General features: G+C 43.6%; 2 protein-coding genes across 4 annotated transcripts in view; both read left to right on the top strand.

The window, feature by feature from the left end:
* The first annotated feature begins 919 nt into the window (after nucleotides 1-919).
* On the top strand, nucleotides 920-14,571 carry LOC104573053 (broad substrate specificity ATP-binding cassette transporter ABCG2). Its single transcript, XM_088528811.1, has 15 exons — nucleotides 920-1,200; nucleotides 1,755-1,814; nucleotides 3,012-3,126; nucleotides 5,277-5,429; nucleotides 6,117-6,274; nucleotides 7,350-7,501; nucleotides 7,648-7,764; nucleotides 8,512-8,777; nucleotides 9,051-9,133; nucleotides 9,479-9,568; nucleotides 10,623-10,747; nucleotides 11,079-11,233; nucleotides 12,550-12,639; nucleotides 13,340-13,443; nucleotides 14,323-14,571. Exons 1-15 carry the CDS (start codon nucleotides 920-922, stop codon nucleotides 14,468-14,470), a joined length of 2,097 nt encoding a protein of 698 aa, XP_088384937.1. The 3' UTR covers nucleotides 14,471-14,571.
* Nucleotides 14,572-15,286: 715 nt separating this feature from the next.
* Nucleotides 15,287-21,039, top strand: part of BLOC1S2 (biogenesis of lysosomal organelles complex 1 subunit 2) — a 47,042-nt gene continuing 41,289 nt past the window's right edge. Inside the window, exons 1-5 of one of the 3 annotated variants that reach the window (XM_088528794.1) lie at nucleotides 15,287-15,417; nucleotides 15,977-16,093; nucleotides 17,730-17,849; nucleotides 18,365-18,469; nucleotides 19,001-19,251. In XM_088528794.1, coding sequence (XP_088384920.1) covers nucleotides 15,366-15,417; nucleotides 15,977-16,093; nucleotides 17,730-17,849; nucleotides 18,365-18,469; nucleotides 19,001-19,032 — 426 coding nt within the window. In that variant the 5' untranslated portion in view covers nucleotides 15,287-15,365 and the 3' untranslated portion in view covers nucleotides 19,033-19,251. Of the gene's footprint in view, nucleotides 15,418-15,976; nucleotides 16,094-17,729; nucleotides 17,850-18,364; nucleotides 18,470-19,000; nucleotides 19,252-21,039 lie in introns of those variants that run through there. The other 2 variants (XM_088528793.1, XM_088528792.1) reach the window with 2 other exon arrangements.

The raw sequence follows: 21,039 nt of genomic DNA, 5'->3' as shown, positions 1-21,039 counted from the left end.
GCTAAGCTCCTCTCATCTTCCCGTCGTCCTTGCCCGCGGTAATTTGCCCGCGCTAAGCAGTAATTTAGCAACCCCTCCTTCCCTCCACGCCCCCCCCCCCCCCCAAAAAAAAAAATTGCTTATGCTGCTATTGTTCAGATAAGTACATGGCTGTCCAGAACACCTAAGGCTTACAAGACAGCCAAGGATTCAGAAGTCTAAGCAGGTATTTTCATTTAACATCATGGTCACCCTGCCTTTTTTCCCCTGCATGTGTTGTGCAACTTTTCAGACCTTCTGTTGCTGATGTAACTAGTAGATCTTTCCTTGCTTCCCACGGGTAAGGCTTTCCCAGGGGTGACCAGCCTTGGAGTTCAGGATGCACCCAAGTTAGAGAAACAACCCTTTTCCTCCAACTATTTTTTATCTTATTTAAGCAGTAAAAATCACCGCATTTTTCAAACTTATGTGTGTATCCAATAGTCTTTCTGGGATCCTTCATACAGGTTTGTTAATGGTTTGCTTGCTTGGCTTTGCAGAGGGGTGCTGCACCTGGAGGAAGGGAAACTGAGTCTCTGTAGCTTGAGTGGTAGCAGCCTGTGTCTGTAGCTCCACTATGTCAATAAAGATGCCGACCGCCACACGTGGGCTGGGTTTTCATCTCGAAAGAAATCCTCTGAGCTAGTATCACCTCTTCAAGCACATCCATGCTGGTTCTTAAAACAGGCTATGCATTTAAACCCACTCACCCCACTAAATCAGAGGTTTTCTGCCTCCCTGAGGATTACTGACTGCTTTCTAGTGTGGATATCCATCCTTCCTCAAACCTGGCCCATGCAGAGGGTGGTATGTGGGATCTTGCTTTTTCCAAGCAATGTTCTGCATGCTTCTTCACCCAGATCTCCTTCCTTCCATGTTTTTGCAGGGTTTGCCCCCACACATGGGAACTGCCCAAAATAACAGTGACCTCAAACTACCTGTAGTGGAGCTTGACCTGTGTAACAAGAACATGATGGCAGACAGGTCTGACCACAGCGTTCTTCCTGTTGGAGAAGAGGAAGGAACAGGCAGCTTCCAGCGTTCGTTCCCAACACGAGAATCCATCCGATCCCCACGGGGCTCTGTTGTGAGTTTCCATAACATCCAGTACTCTGTCAAGCAGTCCAGTGGATTCCTGTGTAAACGGAAAACTGTACAAAAGAAGATCCTTCATAATGTCTAGTAAGTGTTTTTCTTTGTTTAAAGAAAGTTCTGGAGGGGCAGGAACTGACCTGTTGCCGTGGAATTGTGACATTCATGTCATCTGCCAGATTCAGGTGTGCTGGCAAGGAAGTGACTGCCCTCCTGCCAGTTTGCAGTTCATGTGATCACCTCCTAATTCACTGCAGTGAAATAGCTGGGATTTAGCTGGAGCAGTTTCAGTTAAATATCTCTGCAAATTAGGACCAAAGCTCATGTGGAAGAAGATCTGAGGGTATGTTTGAAGCTGGACTGGGAGGAAAAAGAGCAGCAGAAAGCAGTTATTTCTTCTTTCTAGACCCAGCTCAGCAGGGAAGACACCTTAATTTCTGCCTGCTCTAGACTGTTTTTATGTCCAGCGCTGATTCTGGCCTGACTGTCTGTCTGGGACAAGAAAGGAAAAGTGATTATTGATTTGAGATTTAAGGAGAAATTTGTAATCTCAAGTTTTCCTTTCAATAGCATTTTGTTCACATCCCATGAATTTCATATGAACAGGCCCCCATTTGGGAACAATCCTTTCCTTTTTCTTCCAGTGGCATCATGAAGCCAGGCTTGAATGCTATCCTGGGGCCAACAGGCAGTGGTAAATCTTCGTGAGTATTTTCTTCCCTTCTTCCAGAGTCATCTGCTTGAAGGGGATGGGGGAATCTGTGAGGGCTGGAGAAGACCTGAGAAATCTCAGGCTTGGGTCTTTGGTGTGTGCATGTGAGAAGTCCCATGAAGTGGTTGTGGCATCGTGTCCTTCTCCATCCTGCACTGCTGGAGGGTCCTCTCCTGCAGTATCGCTGCCAATGGTGTCCCCACCTTCTGACCTCTGTGGTTCTGTAGGCTACCTCTGTGGCCTGAGCTGAGATACCCAGCTGAACTGGGGTGACCATGAATGCGGGTGGATACTCTGTCCTGCTGGGAGGAGGGACATGGTCTTGTGCCAAGTTGCTGCAGCCTTTGGAGATGCCGGGCTGTGCCCTCCCTTTTGAGGACTACCAGAAAAATGGCAAAATGTCTTTCTGTAGAGCAGCTACTTTGGATCATCACCGCAATCTGTCTGTGGCATCACAAAGGGTAGGGCAAATATTTTGATTTCTTTGGATGAAAGCACAGAGAAGTATCTTGCAGATTCTCTCCTATGCTATTTCCTCTCCACCTTTAAGGGACAGAAAGATGACTATAGTTCACACAGGTGTGTCTTCATGGTGACCCCAAGCATCCCTTTTTAGGACATTGTCAGTTAATCAGGATATTTTCAAAAGCAGAGTCTCAAGGCAGTGTTTACCTAACTAGCAGACAGGCCGATCTCTGCATCTGCTGTAAGGAGAGCTCAGAGATATGTTAAAATTGCTTTTACATGGTTGGTCTGAACAGTAGTCTTGCTTATACCTATTTGGATTAATTGCCTCGAGATCAAAGCCGTTACTTTTGCGCTCTACTGGCTGCAGAGCAGGCTCCAGCTGCTTGGCAGGGTGCTTTGGTGTGTGTTTTCACTTGAGGTTAGTTGTTATTGGGGTGACAGTTAACATCTCTAGTGGGTTGTGACTGCTGTGAATTGTGAGGGTCTGTAGATCACTCAGACTGCTGGTGAACAATTTGCACTTAAATCCTGCGTCTTCACCAGTCTTTCTGCACAAACAGTTAAAGCCCTGGAGCAGAAGAAACCTCTTCCCATGATCTTTGTTTGTTTTGCAGCATGCTGCTAGCAGGCTGTAACAACAGATCTGACTTATGGTATTTTTTCAGTCAACAATTATAGCAGTGTATTATGGCAAAATCTAATGTCTGGTGTTTATCTGAAGTCTCCTAGATGTGCTGGCTGCCAGGAAGGACCCAGCAGGCCTATCTGGAGAAGTGCTTATAGATGGCATCCCACAACCTCCAAACTTCAAGTGCATCTCAGGATATGTTGTGCAGGTGAGCAACCGAGCCTCCAGTGGGGGCCCGGGAGCCCTTGCAAGGGAGGACTATAGACCAAGAGCATTCTGTAGTGTAAAGCCTTCGAAAGGTGTCCTGCAGAAGTGAGAGGTGGTACATTAGAGGGAACTTTGTGAATGCACATGGTGCACACTTTGTGAATGACGGATTCCAGGGTTTTCCCTTGTGAGCAAATAAAATGGGGATGGGGGAGAGCAGGGTGAGATGGGGATGGAGTGCAAATAGCTTGGAAAAAAAATGTAAGGCTCTGTCACACAGGATGAGCAAACCTAACCTCTTGATCTTGAGTTAGGAAATGTTCAGTAAGCCTTACAGAACTAACGTGATAACTTAGATGTTAGGGTCTTTTCCTGAGAAAACAGAGGATCAAGCTCTTCTAGACAAGCATGGCGGTGTTTGTCTTCCTGAGGCCACATGGATGCTCTAATACTGGGCTGTTTTGGCTTGTTCTTTGGGCTTTGTCAGGGTTGGGAGGTTGGGGGGAGTGTATGGAAGGGGAAGCACCAAGCTCTAAAATTCAGAAATAGTTTTAATTGGCAAGAAATACCTTCAAACTATTGGAAAATAATTTGAGGAAGTAAATAGACTCCTGCTGTTCTTCCTCTGATTCTGGCAGGCTAGGCAGAGCTTCATCCCAGTGTGAGACAGGAAAAGGCAGCTGAATCTGGGGAAGTAGGTGGAGGCCTGGACCAATTATAGATCCTTGAAGTGCTGGGGGAGCTGAAAAGGAGGGGATTCTTGGCAGCTGTATGAGCAGCCACATCTGGAAGCTATCCAGGACTTCTGATTGCAGACAGACACTGAATTTGGAGCTTTTTCTGAAAGCTGCTAGTTGCAGGGCTTTCAGAGGATGCATTTGAAAAGACTGATGCTGAATCTTGATCTTCCAGTTCAAAATCTCCCAAGTCCTCAGTGTCTCATAAATGGCTAGAAAGACTCTTGCAAGGGAGTCCAGTCTGAGACATTGCTCCAAATTAACAAAGCAACCAAACTTAACCATGAAATGGTATGCAAATAGGCAAAACATTAAACTCTTCTCCTTTCCACCCCCAAGCACTACTTTCTAGATTGAGAAAGATTGCCCAAGTAGTGAAAACAAACACTTAATGGCTAAAAGTATTGCACAGATATAAGGTGAGTTTTGCACAGGAGAGCATGCAGATGTGCAAAGCCATTTGCACTCCTATATAACTCGCAGTGGTCTCTCCATTCGTACCCTGCAAGTGAGGGTGTCATTCCACTGTTTATTAGGTTTGGTTGTTAAGGTGGCTTAAGAGATTCCCAGCTGAGCTTCCAGTGCAGTGTCAATGAGTTGTATTGGTGGATCTGAGGGTGAGAAATGCAGGAAGGGCTGGGAAGAGAGATTGAGGGTGTGCACAGGCAGGGAAATGGTGGTAGAATTTTCCTAAACCAGCTTTGACACCGAAGCCGGTTTTTAATAAAACTACAACCTGAGTGTTGCCTGTCACATACCTCTAGCACAGCAGCACATCAAGGTTCCCTGTTTACTCCAGGACCAAATGGGCCAAATACAAAGCCCAGCCAAATCAGCCCAGCTGATCAACTGTATCTGATGTGGGAGGGCTCCGAAAGCTGCCCAGCTACCTCTGCGGAGCTGGGGAGGCCTCCCTGGAATTGCAGCTGAACTCAGTGAATGCTCTGTGGCACAGCACAGTGTAGCTTGTAAATGGGAACTGAGCTGATTTGGGTGACTTACTGGCTGCCCTGGGTGCTGAGCTGTAGCAGTGTCCATTGACCTCAGATAGACTGGCAGCACAGCTCTTTCCAAAACCAGCCAACTGTTGCACCATGGCTTGTATGGAAAATGAACTACCTGTACAACTCCTCTGCATTCAAACTCCTGATCCAGGAAGCAGGTTGAGTTGGTAATGGCTGGTGCTCAGTGAAATTTGGGAGCCCAGAAAGCTCAAGTCTATCCTTGACTCCTGTTGTACAACCTTGAACTTCACATGATGTCCTATAAGTTTTCAAGTAGGGATTATCATTCTATCTAGTTTCCACTATGGCTCCCAAACATTTTATCCAGCAACTGCCATTACAGAGGTTCTGGTGCCCTGTCAGGTAGCTGGGAATGAGACTTTCCAACTGTCACTTTGTGTTGCTTTCAGGATGATGTTGTCATGGGCACAATGACAGTGAGAGAGAATCTGCACTTCTCTGCTGCCCTGCGATTGCCCAGCTCCATCTCCACTGAAGAAAAGGAAGAGCGAGTCACCCAGATAATCAGTGAGCTGGGGTTAAGCAAAGTGGCTGATGCAAAGGTGAGCAGAGAGAATAGCAGTCCTAGAAATTCTTATCTCTGGAAAACAAACGATTCAGTGCTGGGTAGTCTGGCAAGCTTGTAGCCACCCTTGGCTAAGCATCAACCTGGCTAAATTGTATTGCACATAGGAAATCAGTCCGCTTTAGAGACAGCTTAGAGGGGAAGATCTTGGACCATGTCCAAGTATTGTATAAATGCAGAGGGGAAAAGTTGCCTAGCCATAACACCTTCGAAAGCTGCTCAGTCACTTCCTGACTTTGTGGGACAAGGAAATTGTTTTTGCAGTGGCAAAAACTGAGGGATGGAAAACTGGCTGTGGTGGAGCTGTTTTGTGCAGGGGCAGTGTCTCCACTTTCACTTGGGCAGCAGGCGAGCTACCTGTGAAAGGCATCCCTGAACACCAAAGCTCTGACAGCTGTGGCCTCATTCAGGCTCTTCCTTGTCAGTGCCATCTTTGTTCCCTGAAGATAAAAGGTGTTGGCACCTCTGAAAATAAGATTATCTTCTTATTGCTACATAATACCCAATGTGCCCTTTAAGAGTCAGATCCATCATCTGCCGCTAGCTCTAGCGTTTACTGATGGTACTCTGAGAATGAAAAGGGTTCCTGGGTGTGGTGAGCCCTGAACTCCACACTAGGTGCTGGTGGAGTCTTGTTGCAAATGCCTGACACTTCTTTCCACAGGTAGGAACCGAATTGATCCGGGGAGTGTCTGGAGGGGAGCGGAAGAGAACCAACATTGGGATGGAGCTCATCACAGAGCCACCAGTCCTTTTTCTAGATGAGCCAACAACTGGCCTTGACGCCAGCACAGCCAATGCTGTGCTCATCCTTTTGAAGAAGTAAGAGCTTTGGGGGTGTTTCCTGGGATTTTTTTTTTTTTTGGCCAGCTTATTTTTTAAAAAGGGAATACTGCTATGACTGAGTGGCTACAGAGGGGGTAGAAAGCTGGAATAGTAGACTCAGAAGTGGAAGCTAATTCTTTATCTGGGTCTTGTTTGAAGCCCTTTGAAGTTGATGGGAAACTTTCCACAGCAAGCATTGGACTGAAGCCCAAAAGGCAGATGTAGCTTGGACAGCTTCCCTTTGCCACAGAGGAATGGGCTGGAGGGTCAGGCCCCATAATCGTAGTTTCTTGACCTTCCAGCTGAGTCTATTACAAAAGCTCTCCTTCCACAAGGGCCTGGGGCTGAGATCAGATTTCATCTGTAAATTTACTCTAAGCACCCACTAAATCTGCTTTGGAAACAAACTAGCCTGTGGTATAAACAGGACCAAACAAGGCTCACTTGATGAGAACATGCCCCTAATCCTCTTCCTCTGTTTGTCATGATGTCTGGTTTATCTGAGGGGATATTTAGCTCTGTTATTTGTTGGTAGAGGTCTTTGATCAGCAAGGATATTTGGGTATCAGAGCTAAAGCATTTGAAAAGAAACAAACCTGAAGGAAAATAGTTTTGACTTCTCTAGGGAGTATGCTTCTCTACTGAACATTGCTCAGCACAAAAGCTAAGAAAAAACTTCCAGGTTGCTTACCTAGAAGTGTCTGGAAATGTCATTTAGTGCCATAGGACCATTTGGATGGTTTAAGTTGAACCCTGATAATAAAAAATGCCTGATGAGTATGCAGTAGCTGTGGTCCTAAACCTTTGCTCAGAGGCGACATCATATGTTGACTACCTGAACTGCAACAACAGTTATAATAGTTGTGGTCATATTTGTGATCATGCATGCTGCCTGAAGGTCTTGCAGTGTGTGACACAGCAAGAGAGAAAATGAAACTACTGTTTTACTGAGCTGAGACTCTTATCTAATAAACGCTTGTTTCAGATTTGGAGGATTCATTTTTGAGTCAACATGCTCTTTCCAAAATGCAAACTGTATTTTGTTTTGAGAGAGATTTTGTTTCTATTTCAGGCTCTCCAGAAGAGGCCGAACCATAATTTTTTCCATCCACCAGCCTCGTTATTCCATATTCAAGCTATTTGACAGTCTAACATTACTTGCGTTGGGAAAGGTGCTGTACCATGGACCTGCTAAGAAGGCCCTGGAATACTTTCATTCTATTGGTAAGTCTTCTGTAACTAATGCTAACTGTTCATAGAGAGCTGTAATGTTGTTGTAGGGGGTGTGGAAAAGTGATGTAGTATTTAGGCCTGGCCTTCCAAGATGAGTTCTCTGCAATACAAACAGGCTGTGGTTGCTCTTTTGAAAGGATATGAATGTGAACCCTTCAACAACCCAGCTGACTTCTTCCTTGATGTCATAAATGGTGATTCAACTGCTGTGGCAGCAAGCAAGGAAGATCATAGACCTGTGGACACAAAAAAAGGTAAAATTGTAAGGCAGAAATCCACTGTTTGGAGTAGAAGGGAAACAGCATGTGGTGATAATAAGCTTCTCTATTCTTTTCTTGTAATCTGAGGTTTCCCTTTCAATATACTTTCCCTTCTGATAGATACCCTTTAAAGGGGATTTTGTTTCCTTCAATAATATGAGAACACATTGAGAAGTATTAGTACTGCACAAAGCAAGGCACATGGGAAGGACTGAAGAACTAGAATTGCTTAGATGCAAGGGGCAGCTGACAGAAGACAGAAATTTTCAGTCACGTAAGTGACTGCTGCAGAGAAGACAGGGTAGATTGGCCAAGGAACAATGGATTTACATAGCAGTGAGCAACACTGGAACTGGATATGAGAACAAACTCTAATACTATACTGAGTGAAATATTGGAAACACTGGAGATGCTGAATTATAACCATGACTGAAGGATAAGAATGTGTTAGACACCTGATAAACAACTTTGCTAGTGGTGCCTTTGGTGCACAGGGAATTTTTTTTTTCTGATGGCTGTTTCTGAGATGGAGGGATGTTTGTGCCATAAGCAGCAAATAGGTTGGATTAAAATTGTAGAGAAATCCCCTCACCCAAGCTAGCCTCCTGAGTGCAGGCCTGAGGTTTGAACAATCAAATACTCTAAGCATTCCTGCTATTTTATCCAGTCTCCATAGCTGACCCCTGTCTGAAGGTAAGGTACCTGGGGAATTACAAGCCTTATGTTGTCTTTGCTGTACAGAGGTGAGTGGCGAAAATGGAGTGGCAGAGGAGAACACGGACAGCAGTGTGGTGGATGAGCTGCACCAGAAGTACCTCAACTCCAGTCTGTATCAGAGCACAAGGGAAGCATTGAGGAAAGTGGAGCTTGGGCAGGAAAGCAAGCAGGGGAGATCCAAGAAGGGACATGAGATTACCTATGCGAATGGCTTCCTCACCCAGCTGTACTGGGTGTCCAAGCGCTCACTGAAAAACCTCATCAGGAACCCGCAGGCCTCTATTGCACAGGTAGGTAACAGTTAGTAAAGGTTACAGATTGTTCTTAGTTCTTTAGTCTCTGTACTGAACACTGGAGATTCAAGGGAAATGCTCTATCCTTGAGTTCATATGTGGAGTTTCCAGGGTGATGTTAATTCTGTGGCTTGAGTCTCAATAGCAAAGGTTTTTAGGCAGATCTGAAACCCTGCATGTACCTCAGTGGCTGAATGCTGTCTAATGACTTGTCCTTATTCACCCTTTTGAAGCATTCCCTTCTCTATTTTTTTTTCTTTCCACTTCTAGATTGCAGTGACCATAATTCTAGCTCTGGTTGTGGGTGCCATCTTTTTTGGTGCAAAACTGGATCGAAGTGGCATTCAGAATCGGTAAGTGGGAAAGCTGCAGCCTGCTCACTTCCCTGCAGGCAGCTTTCAGCAGGAGGGAAGGCTCTGCTTGGACCACCATGAATGTTTAGCAACAGTAGCATGTATATTCCTGGAGTTTGTAAAAGGACCACCTCCCTATCAGCCTCTGAGATATGGACCGGGAAAGGAAGTGCGAAGGGGAAGACAGAGGACTAAGCCTGGTGTTACAGCTGAGATCTGCAGTAGTCCAATTAAGTAGCTCTGTACTGTGGCTACAGACAGAGAAGCCATGACTCAACTAGTGTGGTGACCTGTTCTGATATTTGCTGTCTCCTCACTTCTTGACTGTTGCGTTCTGCTTTTCAGGGTTGGTTCTTTGTTTTTTGTCACCACAAACCAGTGTTTTTCCAGTGTCTCTGCAATTGAGTTGTTCATCAGAGACAAGAAGTTATTTGTGTAAGTAATTTGGGATTTTTCCCCTTGCCTCTCTCTGTGTTGGGGGAAGAGGTGGTGGGAAGGGACAACATACAGATACCTTGCAGGATAACCAAAATGACTTTAACTTGTCAGTGTTTAAGAGCTGACTTCTCCCTTGCAACAATGGATTCTAACAGTAACACTGTCTGCCCATAAAATAGGGAGAAAATATGGAAAGAGGCAAGTGATGGGGAGAAGAAAGGAAAATAAAATCCTTTTATTTGCCTGCTGCATCATGGGTACTTGGGAAGAACTTGTCTTACTTTTGTTAACATCTAGTTTGATGTCTGTTTGGCCCTGCCAGGGCAGAGCCTGCCTTTACACTTTCAGGTATGAAAAGTTACCCATCAATGATCCCACAGGGGTAAGAAGATGCAGAGATGAAGGGATTATTGGAGAAGTTTCACAAAGGATGCTGAAAGGGAGAAAGCTTCTGGCTGCTTTCTAAAAGTTCCCTAGCAGAGTCAAGTGCACCCCTATGAATGGGTAGAAAATGTAGTTTGGAATAACTTCCAGTTTACTGGATGAGAGAGCAAGAGACATGTTCTGCAGTAAAAAGGAAACTAAGGCTTAGAGCCTGTAAAATGAGTATCACTTCCATAAGGCACTAACATGAGAGTCCTGAAGTTTAGATGTACCATAGGTTTACCAGAGCTTGCTCAGAGCAGCTCAGTATTGACCCCAGGGGCTGTCCAGGATTAAAGCCTCCTGCCCAACATTTCTTGTCAGGCTGCCTTGCTTACCACCTTAAGTTTACGGTCTGTGACAGCAGGGATTTTGGCTGCTTAGCAGCCACAGCCTTTCAGTTACCTCCAAGTGTTTTTGGTGTCACTGCTAGGGGCCTGAGATCAGCATTTGCCCTTATTTGACAGATGAGGAAGTGATACCACCAAAAAAAAAAAAAATCTAACTTGCATATAGAGAGGGAGTCAGTGGCAAAGAACAGAAGCTGAACCAGGACAAACCACATGCATGTACTATCATTCCAACATCACCTCTAACCCTATACAACTCCTCTTTCCTGTCCTTGCAGCCATCAGTACACCAGTGGATACTACCGTGTATCTGCCTACTTCCTGGCCTTGATGATAGGAGATCTGTTGCCCATGAGAACTGCTCCAGCCATCATATTCTCATGCATCACTTACTGGATGATTGGTAAAGAATTGATGCTTTCATTGAACCTGTCATCTTCCAACATGCTTGATTTGTGGCTCAGCCAGAGTTAATTCCTACATCCATACAACAAAGCTGGCTAAATAAGTGCCTGACATCAGAATAGCTTTGGAGGACTCTGGGATGGGGCAGAGACACCCTCAATCTAAGGCAGCAAGTCGCTTGACCATGCCAAAGTTTGCTGGGGTATACACAATTGCTGCATCTCCAAACTGTTTCTTTTCCAGCTTTCCATGACTTCTGCAGGAGACTAAAGGGATTCATGATGTGGCTATTTATTAGGCTTTTGCCTTTCTGATTGTTTTTTGGTCAGGCTACCAGGCTGTTGCAGGCCGGTTCTTCTTCTTCATGCTGACCCTGGTACTGGTATCCTACACTGCCACCACCATGTCTCTGGCCATCAGTGCTGGGATGGAAGTAGTGGCTGTGGCCAATCTGCTCATCACTATTTGTTTTGTCCTGATGCTTGTAAGTGTATAAGAGTCTGTGTCTGTGTGTGTGCTGCTTTAGTGGTGGAGGTGATGCAAGAACTGACAGCCAGCTGGGTTTAGGAGACAAGGTGAGAAGACTGGAATGAACCAGCCATAAGTAGGCTGAAAATCCTCAGTCCTGAGATCAAGTGTGAAATTATCACTCAGATGCAATTCTGTAGACTCAGTGCCACCAGAACTGTGTAAACCTGGTGTCCCCCAAAATGTTCTCTTAAAAATTTTCTTTACAAAAAATATATTAAAAAAAAAAACTTGAGTTCCCAATATTATGAATCTAAGCAATCAGCTAGATCACTTAAGAAAACCAAACAACTCAGACTGCGAATATTTCTTTGTTATTGTATTGACTTTCTGCTCAGTGTGGTTAGGAAGAACATACCCTCTCTTTATTTTAATTCAGTATTGCTTCAATATATTTTTCAAGAAATTCTAGGGAAGCCAGCAAGTGAGTGAGAAAGTGTCTTTGCCTACATGCAAATGAGGGACGTAATTTCTTTTTTAAAGTGATGATGTTAGTGATAAAGCTTCTTGACTGTGAGGCCTACAGAGTTACCATAGCATAAAAAGCTACCTCTTGTCACGAGATTCCTAGTAGTATTTTGTACCCATATTCAGAGCTCACAGCAAAGGTGAGGAGTAGTGTGTGTGGAGTGAAGGACAGCTGATATACAGAGACTGTAAGAGTAACTTTTTTATGGATTTTTTTTTATATATAACAAATGGCTTACCCTGATGTCTTTTAGGCTAGAAATAAGCACAAGAATACTATAGATAGAGCACACTCTGAAGTGTCATGTTTAGCCATGAAGACAAATTGCACTAAGAAATGAAATAACAAATTTTTTCAGGCAGCAAGGAGCACAGTTGGATGTAAGTCTAGAGGAGGAGCCAAAGGCATTAATAGCTCCTAAGGCTCCCCATAATTTCCTCCTTGCTTTCTTCACTTTCTCATCTTCCAGTCATCATTCTTCACCTTCTGGCTGGCTTTACCATAGTCCACAGTCCCCCAGAGTAAGATTTTGCTAGCAGTCCTAATGTACCTGACATGCAGGTGTAGAAAACAGTTCTGTCCTCTCTGCAAGCGGTTTGCAACTGGATACTTAGGTGTGCAGTTAGGTCAGCTGAGAGCACTGCTGCAAGGTTAACAATTGTGCCTGCCGGCACAGCCGTAACAGTGGCAGGAGGCCCATCCATCACAGTGGGTAGGGTACAATCATCTATGCAGAAGTGGTAGTGCTGGCAAGAACAAGAATGTGTGACTTTATAACATCTTATTATGTTCTCCTATTTCAGATCTTTTCTGGCCTCTTGGTAAACCTCCCTTCTGTAATGGGCTGGTTGAACTGGCTGAAGTACTTCAGCATCCCACGATATGGCCTAACTGTGAGTAAAAAGTAGTATCAGTCTTTTGTCTATAATGTAGCCCCCCCAAAAAAAGGGAAGCAAAAGATAATCTATGTGTAAGAGGTGAAAACCACATACTAAAAAAATCATTTGAAGAAAAAAATTGGTGCTGCACAGACAGCTGCAGAGCAAGCTGTCTCTGTGAGGTCCTTGTTCCTAATCTGAATAGCTGATTCCTGTCGTTTAAAAGAAAGTGAAATATTGCATGGCCCTTGGAGAAACTATTTAGGTGGTCAGTATGAGGTTAATGACTGTGTTTAAAGTATTTACCATAATACCTGAGTGTGCCAGTCTTCCCTAATGCTTATTTGGTGATGGGAAATGTGGCTAATTATCACTTCAGAATAGTAAGGAGCCGGGGTACCTCTCAAAGACTGATTTCCTGTCTTTGCTGAGTTACATTTGCTCACTGAAGGGGACAAATGAATACCAGAGCTGGTGCAGCAGGGAGGACAGGAAGGGTCAGAGAAAGATCAGGGAAGTGGGGAGAGATGAGACCTTTCCTGGTTTGGCATCACTGAAAGGTTTTATCAGTGTTGCTGCTTGTGGAACTGTCTCACAAGGCTAAAAGGAACATGCCTGAGTATGTATCTCTTAAATAAGCTCTATGCGGCGTTTCAGCTCTAGTGCCCCAAATCACTAACTCTTTGTGAAAAATGGTGTCTGACTCTTTCCCTAGGCTCTTCAAGTAAATGAGTTCAGAGATCTCTACTTCTGTGACAAAAAGAATCCGAATGATACAATGCCTATAGGCAGCTGTCCCCCAGTTATTTCAGGAGAAATGTAAGTGTCTACTTCATGATGGTTCTTAGGCCTAGCTGTAATGTCTCCTTCAAAGAAATGTTTTTCAACTGTATACACTATTCATTTCTTTGAGGGAGTCTCCTCAAAGATACGTCACAACATAATGTATATTTGATCACAGTTACTTAAGACTGAAGTAGAGACAAGACCTCTAAAAAGGGGCAAATGACCTAAATGAAATTGCTTTGTATTATTTGGCCTTGGCTTATCAGTTTTCTTAAGAACAAATAACCCTGGAGTTACTTTACAATAGCAATGCAATTTGTGGGCTACAGTTTCTGGACTTGGTGGGAAGCAGTAGACTTGTTATGAGAAACATACCTGTCCCTCAGAGCTAATTGGTAAATAATGATATCATCCCTACAGATACAGAATAAAGCCAAGATAACTCTTCATGTTACTTCCATACTTTGCTGCAGTTTAATGTATCAATAGTTATAATACTTAGTGTTTCATCATGATGGCACATAGCTGGTAGACTGAGGTTACTGCAGGGGATAGCACTACAGCGGTTTTCGTAGCTTCTGGGACCTCAGCTTTATTTTGTAGACCTCCTGTGACTGCTGTATGAAATGAATGCTTTTGTGTATATCATGGGTCTAATATGATCCTAAGGCTTACTCATACATCACCAGCTGTCTGTTAAAAACTAGGACTATTTCGGGGATGATGAAAAACACATCTAGATTTGTTCTTTTGGGTGTTTGTGATGCGTTATTAAGCTACTCTACTTCTATCACTTCTGTTTTGTTGACGTGTGACTAGATAAATCTTTGTGGAACAGGAATAGAAGATATGATGTGGAAATTCACAGTACCAGGCAGCCCATACTAACTTTTGCACCATGTTTTTCTGCAGCTGTTTTGGTGAGACACATCTCTGCAGCCAGGGAATTATGCCTACCAACTGGGCCATGTGGGAAAACATAGTGGCTCTATTCTGCATGACTGTTATCTTCCTTATAATAGCCTATGCAAAACTCCGATTTATGAGGAAGTTCACCTAGACTCTGTCTCGCTCTGTGACTTCTCAAGGCTTGAAACTGTAAAGGTTTTTAGAGCCTACTGGAGGCTGACAAAATATTTTAGCTGATTTCACCAGACTTCAAATGGGACTCTTTTCACATGGAAATCATGCTTCAGACAAGGCAACATGAGGGTTGTTCTTAACATTGAGAAGGTGGAATTTTAAGGACCTGAGAGGAGAATATATTTTCTTAAGTACTTAACAAACTACATGTCCTACACTTTCATTCTTCTGTCGCCAGCCTTGAGTATATTTCAGGAAACTTGTCCAGGAACCATTCAAAGGGAACCATCCCCTTGTGAAAGAAGGAGCTTCTCCCGTTCTGTGAAGTACAAGGTTGTGATGGCCTTTAGGCATGGATATGCTGCTCCTGGTGTGTGCCCAGGGCAGCACTGGAGGTGGATGGCCGTGGACAGGACTGGGCAGGGTGACCAAGGTCCTGCATGGCTCATGACAGGGATGTGCAGCGCCTGAGCCTCTCTCCAACTGCCCTTCATGTGTGACTGCACCATTTACGACTTAAGGGAATTTCCTCCCCTCATTTTATATCAATAAATCCGATTCTGTGTACTTAGTAACAGCAGCTTCTTCTTGAGCGGGCCCTGCTTGGGCTCCTCTCTAGCCCTATGGCGCCATTGCTGCCCCGGCACTGCGGGGGCTGCACGAAGGGCGATAACGTAAACCCAGGCTCTACACCCTGCCAGGCTTCCGCCCGCGCAGGCGCCACGGCAGCACTGCGCAGGCGCGGCGGATCCCGCGGGGGGGGCCCACCCCCGCTCTTGCGCCGCCGTGCCGGCCGCGCGCATGCGCCGCGCGGCGGGGCGGTGCCGCCGCGGGGCGAAGGCGGAAGCGGCGGCGGGAGGGGGTCTGTCGCCATGGCGACCGCGGCGGAGGGGCTGCCCGAGGCCGGCGCGCAGGCTGCCAAGCGTGAGGGCCGCGCGGGAGCGGGGCCGGGGCGCGCGGGGCCGCCGCGGCCTGGGGCGCCCGCGACGCGGCGGGGGGCGGCTGCTCGTTCTCCCGGAGCGCAGAGCCCCGGGGTGGCAGCAGGAGGAACCGGCTTGGAAGCGGTTCTCAGAACGGAAGCGGAGGAGAGCAGAGACCGCGCTGGCCTTGGAGGCAGCTCCGCGCTCCCCACACGGTCTTCCAAAATTCTGCTTTCCCGTCGCCTAGGCATAGGAGCGGGCGGGTATCTTTGTGTGCCGTCAGAGCAGGCTGCTGTTCTTAACCCTAAAATACGATTTTAAAACTATCTTGATAGGACTTTAAGGAGCCTGCCTAGGTTATGTATCCCTTAACATAAAGTATATGCGTGGAAACTAGATGTGGTCTATTAAAAACTATATATGCATATATATATACACACACGTACATATATACCTGTGTGTATATATAAATAAATATATAAAAATAATAGTTTTTTTCTGGGCTGTTTCTGTACTTGCTAATGTCCCCTTAACTCAGTGATGTCTGTTTGTATCCTGTTTAGAGGACCCTGCTGTTGAAACAGCAGAGGAAGCTAAGGAACCAGCAGAAACAGACATCAATGAACTTTGTAAGGACATGTTCAGCAAAATGGCCACTTACTTAACAGGTGAACTGACAGGTAAGGTATTGCAATACTCATCTGCAAGTAACATTTTATTGTGTTCCTTTTTTAAAAAAATTAAAAATAAATTTGCTGTCTAGTTTATATAAATTTTACCTATTTAGATCGTATCTGTCAGGACAGGTGGTTCAAGTCTGGCAAGGTGCTAGACTACTGGCAACCCTGAGATTAGTCATGTTAATGAAGTCCCAGATTAGCACAACATTTTTTAAAAAATAAATCAGGATTATACTGAAAACTGTAACAAGATATTTCTAGTCTGGCACAGGCTTGTGTGAGGGCAAACACATACCAGATCTAGGCTAAGAAGGACTGGAGGAGGAGGACAACTGAGAGTAGCATTTGTGCAGTTCTTTTATTTCTGAGTGAGGGCAAGGATTATGTGTGTGTGTTCCAGCCATCATGCCTTACAATAAACTACTGTGCAGCATTAGCTGGAGTAAAGTGAAATGAAATGCCCATTTCAGGAGCCTTCCTCGGGTTTATAACATTATAGCCTTGGAGGTTAGTTAAATTCCTTGTGGGTTAAAATGATCAAAGTATAAATAGCAATGTAGAACGTAGTTGATGACTGTTCTTTATGTCCTAAATGCTTCACATACTTAACTTTTAAAAATCTGCAAGACTGTCCAGCTCTTTGGATTATATATCATAAAATGCTGTGATAATTTACATCAGAAGGGATGTCTGCAGATCACCTAGCCTAACTCACTGCTCAGAGCAAGGTCAGCTTCAAAGTTAGGTTGTCTAGCTGAGTCTAGCTAGTCTAGCTGAGGTTGTTCTTACTCGTGCTTTAGCTCTAATGTGATTATATCCACAGGCTGGTGTAAAGGTATAGAAGATCAGTTATCCCTATTTTAGAGATAGGAAACTGTGAAATTAATGATCTAACTACTGTTGAACTGATATCTGGAGAATTTGGGTCTAAGTTACTTTACTGAGATAGGCAAGGAAGCCTGTGAAGCTTAGAAAGCATTAGAATTATCCAAATCTCAGTTTGTCATTTTAATCCTTGGAGTGTCTTTTCTTTTTATGTTTTGATGTATCAGAGGCTGTCCTCAAAATTTAACAGTTTAAAATTTCCATTCTTAAGGAGTTTCCTGTGGTATTTCTGGGCAATGTATTAATCTTAGTGTTACAAAGTCTAGCCCTTCTTCCCCTGCTTTGTTCCTTCAGCCTCCCACCTCCACCCACCCACCCCCCAAAAAAGAAGGAATAATTGAAAGCATTCAGTAAGTTAACCAAATCTTTAGGCTCTAGTTTCAGAAGCACTTCCCATCACTGTTGATTTGTGTGGGCTGGAGGGTATATGGTCAGACTAACTGTCTGAATTTGTCTTATCAGTTTTGTAAACAGAAGCATGTGACTGTCAGAATAGAAAAAATGTGTGGAATGGGGCATTTTTTTTTCTTAAATGCCTTGCAAGTGCAAGACAAGTCCTGCTGATTTCTCTACCCTGCAGAATGTGGTCTCTTTTTGCATAGCATTCTGCTAATAAGTGTATTACTAGCTAAACTGTTTTTAGTTACATTCAGGTATATATATTTTTGGAAATCTCTAGTGCTCTTGAATTGTATGCCCCCAAATCAGACTGTACCAACTTTCAAACAAAATAAAATTTATTGTTTTTAAGCCACCAGTGAGGACTACAAACTCTTGGAAAACATGAACAAACTGACTAGCTTGAAGTACCTGGAAATGAAAGATATTGCTATAAACATCAGTAGAAATCTGAAGGATTTAAATCAAAAATGTAAGTAAACCAAGAAAGGGAGGAGTATAATAAACTATACATTTGCACAGTAAGTAAAGCATCTAAGCATGGTTTACACTGCAGTAGGCTCTGAAGGAAAGAAGGCTGCAAAAAATACATGTTGTTACACAATGCCAATCTTGTGTATTTCTTTAAGTCTATAGACTACATAGTTTCAGAAGTATAGTGATATTTCCTCTTACACTAGCCTATGTCATAACTATTTTACCACTGATTTCAGAACTGGTTGAGATTGAGTAACACTTTTTTGATTCCCACACTATTATATTAGTGTTGAGTTTGAAACTATAGGTTAAACTTCTCATTCTTCACTGAAATAATGACTATCAGCATCACCACTTGATTTTGGAGACAAGTGAGGAAGGAGTTTTTAAAATATTTTATCCAAAGAATGTCCTTATGGACATAAGGAGAAATCCTTATGTTTTGAGCGTGAATTGCTTCCTTGAGTGAGTGAATAAGAACTGATAAATATGATTTCTCTGCTTTTCAAGATGCTGCTCTTCAACCTTATCTGGAACAGATCAACCTGATTGAGGAGCAGGTTGCAGCTTTGGAGCAGGCAGCTTATAAATTGGATGCATATTCCAAAAAACTTGGTAACTATTGCCCCCTACTGTTACTCGCTATCAACATAACTCCTTGTGAGGGGATTTAACAAGGTAAAATAAGTTTCTCTGAGCTTCTCTACTGTCTGAACAGCATGGCATTGACCTGCATTTAGGCGACTGAATACTGGAGGTGCATGGGAAGTGGCAGACACTGGTAAAAGACTGATGCATCAAGTTATATGGAGGTAGACTTGTGCAGATATTCTTGAGATACAGTCTCTTGAGGAAGTTTGGTTTCTTGTTTGCAATGTCCAGTGATCCAAACTCCCAAGACAAAATCTTGAAAGAGAGATTTTGATGTTCCACTGGACACCCAATCCCCTTGGCCTATTTTAATACTAACTGTTTGACCTAAGCATCTACTTCTTAAAAATCCCACTGGACAACTAGATTTTTTTAAGTACTTCCAGGAAAATATAGTCCTCTAAATTAACCTGAGTTTTAAGCTGTATAGCACCCTGCAGGTTTCAAGCCTTTTAGCCATGCATTTCTAAAATATTGTTATTTTTCCTTCTGCAGAAGCCAAGTACAAAAGACTGGAGAAGCGATGAAATCTACAACAGAGACTTAACTCTGTTAAGTAATACTGAACTGGAAGTTGGGTTATGAGAGCAACTGATCTCTGTTTAAGTTGCATAACAGCAATTACATACCTTGCCAAGGAGCTGATTACAGCTGACATCGACTGGTAACTTTTTGTATCTAACCTTTGTGAGGCAGAATATCAGCCTCTTCTCAAATATTTCTATTGCCTTGATTACTATTTTGTAGTGGGAAAAAAAGGCAAAAACATGAAACTTTTCCCTAACCCTTCTGCTGATACTGGGTGTCTGTGTCTTAGTTCTTTGTCTCCCATAATGTATTCTACCTAAGGAAAACCCTCCATTACTTGGAAATATGTTATTCCTCAGTAACAGGAGGACCCAAACCTCTTTCAAACCTCTTTTTTTTTTCTGTCATTCTTTCGTTTTTTCCTTTTTTTTTTTTCCTTCTCTTAATTGTGTCCTGCACTGAGGATATCTCCCCGGCCTTTGGAGTTGTCAGCATGGTCCTGAAGATGCTTAAGTTTGGCCTCCATCTTTATGTGCTTGAAATAGAGAGACTAATTATGATACATTTGCAATAAAACTAAACATGCTGTATTTGTCTCTCTGGAATCTCACACTGCTACTGGAAAGGTTGTGCAAGCTGTCTTTTTTTCTTTTTTTTTTTTTTTTTTTTTCCAAAGGATGTGTTAACAATGACAAATTCTTTTCAGCTACTGGGGACTGTAGAAGAGAACATGCTTTAAGCTCTGCATCAAGTGTTTCTGTACTCACATGCCTTGACTCTCTGGACCTCAGGTGAAATCACAAGGACATTCTTAGCCACATGGTCAACTGATTTAGCAGATTCTTTCTCTGCTTCTGTCACCATTTAGTTACAATAGTTTTTGAAGGCAGATGCCAATACCAAATGCTCTTTCTCTACCACATCAACAATATTCCAGATAGCTAGTTCAGCACAGTCCTATTTGCTGAACAGCTGCTCCTAATCCTGGCTCTTTTATTCTCCTGTATATTGATCTGGACTAGTTCAAGTTCTCCTTTGAGTGAGTTGCAGAAGAGTAAATGTGCTGAGGTAAGAATTAAGAAATTGAAACTTCGTGCTAACTAGTCGGAAGAGTGGTTAGGCAAGTGCTGATCTGGTAAAGATTATGAAGCTGTCGGTTGGTGTATATCAGCTTTAAATAGTCCAAATTGACACTTGGCTCTTCCCTTGGGCTATTTAAGAATAATGAAGTGAGAAATTCGTGAAAGCCTTCAATATGGCTTTCATAATCTTGGATTTTTAGTCTATTCTAGATGGCCATGATGTAGGATTTAATGTATAGGGTTAAGTTAGGAGAAAGGCCTTTTTGGAATGAGCCTCTTTAAAGCACTGTGTTAAGGCTTCTAGAGGGAACCAGATGTTTACTGCATTGCTGTTCTCTATTCTTAGCTCACTGGTAAGAGTTTTACTTCTGAAAGCAAACTAGATATTTTAGTACTGTTCAGAGAAACACAGATCACAAAATGGTTGAGGCTGGAAGGGTCCTCTAGAGACCACCTAGTCCAACCCCCCTGCGCCAGCAGGGACACCTAGAGCACATGGCACAGGGTGGCATCCAGGCGGGTTTGGAAGATCTCCAGAGAAGGAGACTCCACAACCTCTCTGGGCAGCCTGTTCCAGCACTCCAGTGATTGTTATCAGTCACCTGACCCAAAAGCAATAAGTATCAAAAAACAAGTTACCATTTCTGTGTTGGAAGAAATTGTACCATGAAAAACAGCAACTACCTTTAAGAGCTAAAAGATCATCGTCATCATCTTAGGATTGATGGTATGTTCTTAGCTCTTCTGGAGCACAGGAGCTACCCAGCCAGATCTAAAAATCTTTGTGCCATGTTTTGACATATTTTTTTACCAGTGTTTTCTTGTAGTACCATCTTTCTTTTAGCCGCTCTGGAGGAAAATCACAGATCTGCTGCTGATGATGTAGAAACTGTATTGAGGATGCTGCTCGGAACTTATCTGTCC

The sequence above is a fragment of the Tinamus guttatus genome, unplaced genomic scaffold, assembly GCF_059628265.1.
Source record: "Tinamus guttatus ecotype Peru unplaced genomic scaffold, ASM5962826v1 Tinamus_guttatus_pri_ptg000314l, whole genome shotgun sequence".
NCBI lineage: Eukaryota > Metazoa > Chordata > Aves > Tinamiformes > Tinamidae > Tinamus > Tinamus guttatus.
Note: the sequence above shows the minus strand (reverse complement) of the source record. Positions and strands in the feature narration are given on the sequence as shown.